This window comes from Monopterus albus, unplaced genomic scaffold (assembly GCF_001952655.1).
Source record: "Monopterus albus unplaced genomic scaffold, M_albus_1.0 scaffold125.1, whole genome shotgun sequence".
Classification (NCBI taxonomy): Eukaryota; Metazoa; Chordata; class Actinopteri; order Synbranchiformes; family Synbranchidae; genus Monopterus; species Monopterus albus.
The window spans coordinates 151,960-157,482 of record NW_018128005.1 but is presented as its reverse complement, the minus strand read 5'-3'; the positions used below and the strand labels follow the sequence as shown (position 1 = coordinate 157,482).

The following is a 5,523-nucleotide window of genomic DNA, read 5'->3' as shown; positions in this document are numbered from 1 at the left end:
GCCTCAGAAAATGAGAGGAAAAAATAAAGGGAGAGAGGAAATCTGAGATAAACAGGGAAAGGGAAAACAGAGCACCACTCACATCCACCACGCTCCAGGCAAGAGGAAACGAACAGGTAAAGAGGAGACACAGACAATACAGAAAAGATGGACTGCTATTTTTCTAAGCGCCCCCAGGCTTCTGAGAAATCAGAGGAAAAGGAAGACAGGCTGAGGAAAAGAAAAAGCGGTCGGACTTGAGCCAACTATACTAAAAGCGGGAAATATGAGTAAACCGCCTTATCTCGACAGTCATTCTAATCAAAGGCTCCCCTTCGAGTACTGCGACAAATTGGGCTTCACCGTGGACCAGTGCAAATATTCACACAAACAGAAGAGAAACAGCACTTTTTTCATGTTTGTTGCTCTGTGTGATTTGGTTTTAGACACAACAGGAGAATGCAGGTAAAAATCGACAACATATTTTGAATTGGCTCTGTGCTGTGTTTGCTCGCTACACAAACAGGATCAGAACTGCTTAGTATTCCACTGTCTGTATACTGAACCATGTACCACCACCACAGTGGAACAAACACAAGTCCAACACGACACTTGTGTGATGAGAACACAGTGAAGGGAAGTGCAGTGTCTGCCAGGAGGTGACGCCTGGCCGCCTCTGCTCTACAGCTCACTAGCTCCACAGAGACCAGCTGAGGATTTTCCCATTCTGGCCCCAGAGAGCCACGTTTGTGCCACGTTTTTTACTCATGATCAGTGTCAGAAAGAGCACTCAAATGCCCAGTAAAGTAGAGGCACTAAATGAAGTGACAGTGAAGATTAAATACAGATTAAGATTCAGTTTGATATTGAGATCATTCCAGAGGACAGAAAATAAAGTTTGCTTTGCTTCTTAAAATGGATGAATGGTTACAGTAAATATTTTGTTTATATCTTGTGGGGAAAAAGCTGCTGTAAACCTTGAGGTTTGAACTTCCTAAAAGTCAAGAATGAATTTCTGTGCTGATATTTTTGCACCTTTGTTGTTTGAATACAAGAATCAATTTTTCTAAAAATATGATTTTAATAAACCTACTGTGCAGTTAGAGAATACTAACACTTAAAAGTCACAAAATGACAAATTCCTTATAAAATGTTTATGACTATAACAAGTGGTTACAAAATGATTACTATCCACCGAACAGATGTGGGTGACTAATGTGGGTAACGTACAGTGAGTCTGATTTTGTCTCCTCTTACTCTTGAAAAACTTTTAAAAATAGCTACTTAGCAGTGACAATAAAAATCAACATAAAGCAAAGTCAACTTGCTATTGCACTGCTGGACACCATCAGCACTTAACATGTTTGGCAACAAGTCTGCACAGTCAGCATAGCTCCTGCAAGGGTTCATCTATTATAAATGAAGAGGTAAAATCATGATGACTGAACTTATCTGCTCAGCACACACAGAGCCTCACATACAACAGCACTACAACACTATATCACAGCATATGAATTACACAAAACAAGATATGACAACATTTATTGATCCCTGAGGGAAAACAGAGTCAATACAAAAGCAAAGAAGAGGGTAGCCAATAAAATGATGGTTGATGGTTTTGTTATTGTTTACTACAGTATGCACTCACCCCTATACTGTCCTCCTGTCTGTACTGTTGCCAGTTGTGTCCCGTGTCGCTGAACATCAGGAGGTAGGATGTCAGCCAATCAGAGCTGCCGTAGCGGCCCTGCGTGGCGACAGCTGTGAGCTTGGTCCGCTCGCCCAGGTCGACCTCCAGCCACTGATACTGGTCTGAGGTGAGAGGGGACCAACCTCCAGCTCCTGTGGAGAGAGAAGGAGGAAAAACATTAGATATATGTGATTTATTAGATTTCCATCTCTGTGTGAGGGTAGATGCTGAAAAATAAATTGCACAGCTTGACCTTTCACTCTGAACTAAAATCACACTTCTCTGTTATGAAACTGGAATGAAGAAATTGATTGAACTACAGAAAACATCTTTAAACCCATTATGAAGCTATAATGGGATATAAATCATACTTTAGGATTTTAAATCATTCACATTTGCTATGTGACCTTCATTTTATTTCTGAAATGAAAATATGTAATGTTTTTATATTTCACTTGCCAAAGCAACGTATCTAACAGAGCTCCAAAATAAATCGTCATCTCTGTCCCAAAAACTATAAAACTGCTTATAAACATAGTCAAAATGTTGACATGCTACTAAGAAATCTATTTTTAAAAGCCCTAAATCCACATTAAAATCAAAAGCTGATCACTTGTATCTTGGTCCAGGTCAAAACCTTCCAACAAATGTAGTTAAAATGAGGTTTCAGTGCCGAGAACATCCATGTTGATTTACAAATCTGTAAATACCTTCTTTAACTTTACTAAAATATTGTATGATATCTTAAAGTCCAGTTTTGCCTTATGTGACCCTGAAGATAATACATACATAAATGTGCATGCAAGTGACAAATTAAAAGAAACCGAACAGCATCACCTTTGTGAAGGAGGATTTACTGTTATATCAGGCTGCATTAGTTTTAGCTTGGTGTACCTCATAAACTAGCAGCTGTGTACAGGATCAGCATCTGGTTTGAGGTTACCCAGCTGTGATTCAGGCCATTGGCTAAGAGTAGAAACCTCTGCCTGCACTTTAAAATTGATTGGCGATGCAAAAAAAAAGTCCTCAAATAGAGGCGGCGGTGCCAAGCATTGATCAGCCTGACAGAACCTCTTCTCATTTGTATCCTTCCCTGTACTGAAATAAATACCATAAATAAACAGCTGTGTTGGGATCTATTGATTGGTTGTACTTTTGGTCAACAAGTTGAAATGTTTTCCCACAGCAAAATGTAAAGACAATCAATTAGAATAAATCGAATAATGATCCAATATTCATTGCACTGCATTAGGGGAACTACCTTAAAGCATTATATCGAACAAAAACTTTTTGCAGTACATTATCTACTATTTTATGCAGTTTGGGTCATGTCTTACTTGATGTAATCAAATGGGCTGCTACACAATAAAGATACTGAAAACGTAGGATGTTTGCGTGTGTGTGTGTGTATGTGTGTGTGAGAGGCCAAAACAACAACGCAGAGCTCAAACACCAGATGGGCGAAGGAGGAGTCCCACTGAGTGCACACACAAACACACAAAGTGAGAGCCAGAAATCTCGACAAAGAACAAACATGCTCAAGCTTAAATGCCACTTGTCTTTCAGAGACAGTGCAGCTCTCTTTTTTCCACCAGCAGTAGGCCAGTTTCTCATCCACCTGCTGCTGTATGGTACAAGCACAACATGTTATCTGTTAATGTTGTTTTGGTAAAAAACAAAACAGTTGCTGAAGAGAAATGGCTTCAACTCTCTGTAGCTGTTATTCCCAAAGAGAAGAAGCCTATGTTTCAACACTAAGACAAAATACAGAAGAGAGTGTGCTGTATGTGATGTGTGACCAACAGGTACTCAGCTGTATCACACACGAGATAAAATGACAACTGATGAAGCTGATTTTGCCATTTCCAAGTTGTTATAATATGGTCTGAGCGCTGCAGAAGGTAGGATATTTGATCAGTTTATTCCCACTACAAGAGCTGCTTCAGCCAACTACCTCCCCTCTTGTTAGTTTGTGCTGCAGTCATGTCTGTCAGTTTGTTATGTCAACAGATATCTGTCAAAAATATAGCTGTGGATATTCATGGTCTCCTGTGGATCCTTCCTAATGACTTTAGTGACGTTTACGCATAAAAAATGGAAACAGTATTTGACATGAACTCTACTGAACACATTCATGCTCCCCACATGATGAACTCTTTCTAATTTGTACCACACTAAGGCCAAATACTAAATTCAGGCACAAGATGATGAAATATTTGTCTGCTAATCTAAAATGTGCAAAAAGAAACTCTATTTTCCCAACGGATCTACACAATTTGTTATTTATTTTTTTAGTTTTTCATTGATAAAACTGTCTTAATGGAAATTAGGACAAAAATATTCGTTGACAACCCATTTATCAGGACAAAAATGAAACAAAAGGTAACATTTGATAAAGAGAACTATGAAACAATGTTTTCCATTTTTTTGTCACTGAATAAAAAGAAAACAATAATGTGAAAGAGATGAAGTAACATAGTGTAACCTGCTGCATCTGTGGAATTAGACTGTATGTGCTGATCAGTAAAACCATTTCCTCCACCAGCCAAAATATTTCTTGTTCAGGAGTTAAATTAGCCGCTTCATGTGTTTCACTACCATCTCACATTCAGTAACATTCTGTCTCTGGCGTTAAAGCTTCCTGGACGAAACAGGTTTATGACTCATGTTCATCTACAGTCCAGAGACTTGTGCACACAACCCGCTGGGTCACGCCAGGAAGATGTAGCAGCACGACGTTGAAATGAGAGGATGATTTAATGTGAAACGCTGTAGATGTAGATGCAACAGTAACGTTCCTTTCAGTCAGATATCTTTTGTGTTGCTATCAGTCGGGTCCAGGATTAATATAGTCAACCATAAATCTCTATATGTTCTTTGCAGAGATCTCACTGTTTTAATGTTATCCGATGATTCAGCATCACCCCTGAATAAAATAATGTTTTCCACAAACCTCATGACAGATGTGAACACGTGTAACCGTGGTAATTGAACACAACCAGGATGAAGATATAGTCTACAGTAAATATTTAAAATGATGAAAACTAGGCAAAAATATATTACATTTTTTATAAAAATGAAATTAAACTCATGGTAAAATCAACACTGGTCATAATGTTGAGTAACAAGATACAGTTAATACAAATGAGAAGGACACAAGCTTTTCATTTCATTGTGTCACAAAAGTGTTTTCTGGAATTGTTTCTTGAAATCTGCACTTTGTGAAAACTGCAGGATCTGTCAAAAATTGAAAATTAAGTGTTGAATTAATACTAGTTTTATATGGTTCTGTTACACTATATATTCCCACCCTGAGTGTTATGTGAGTTTAAAGGGCAACCGTTGGAACAGCTTTCCTACCACTCAGACACAGACAATGTGTGGTGACAGGCGGAGGAGAAAAGCTCAGCAGTGAAAATGAATCAGTGTCGGTCTGGTGGCTGTGGAGCCCGATCTTTAAAGAGCTAAAGGCCAAAGCTAATAAGCACTTGACTAAGAGACGTGTCCAGTGACAGCAGAGTCAAAAAGAGCAGACACTCTGACCTTTCCTCATGAAGATTTGACTAGAGAAAAAGAGAACAGGATCAGAGGGAACCCACTCAAAGACCAAGAGGCGCTACAGATTTACTGTGTCCACCCACACTGATAGTAAAACTGAGACTAATATAATTGAGGTGAACTGATGACTCAAGGTCTCAGTACTTTTCGTCACAGCTGTCACTTTATATCAAAGAGATCTCCCTGTTTTTCTCTCCCCATGGTACCTGATCTACCCACGCTCTGAGAAGAGGAGAGGTTAATGGAGGTCAGGAGACACAGGATGAAACAAATCAGACACAGTAAGACAGTCCCCA

The 5,523-nt window shown here is 39.0% G+C and overlaps 1 protein-coding gene across 1 annotated transcript in view; it reads right to left on the bottom strand.

Moving 5' to 3' along the window:
• The window catches only part of LOC109967097 (contactin-associated protein-like 4), an 84,299-nt gene that overhangs the window by 50,986 nt on the left and 27,790 nt on the right, over positions 1 to 5,523 (bottom strand). Inside the window, exon 3 of the mRNA XM_020612452.1 lies at positions 1,628 to 1,821. Within this exon, the coding sequence (XP_020468108.1) occupies positions 1,628 to 1,821 (194 nt within the window). The remainder of the gene's footprint in view (positions 1 to 1,627; positions 1,822 to 5,523) is intronic.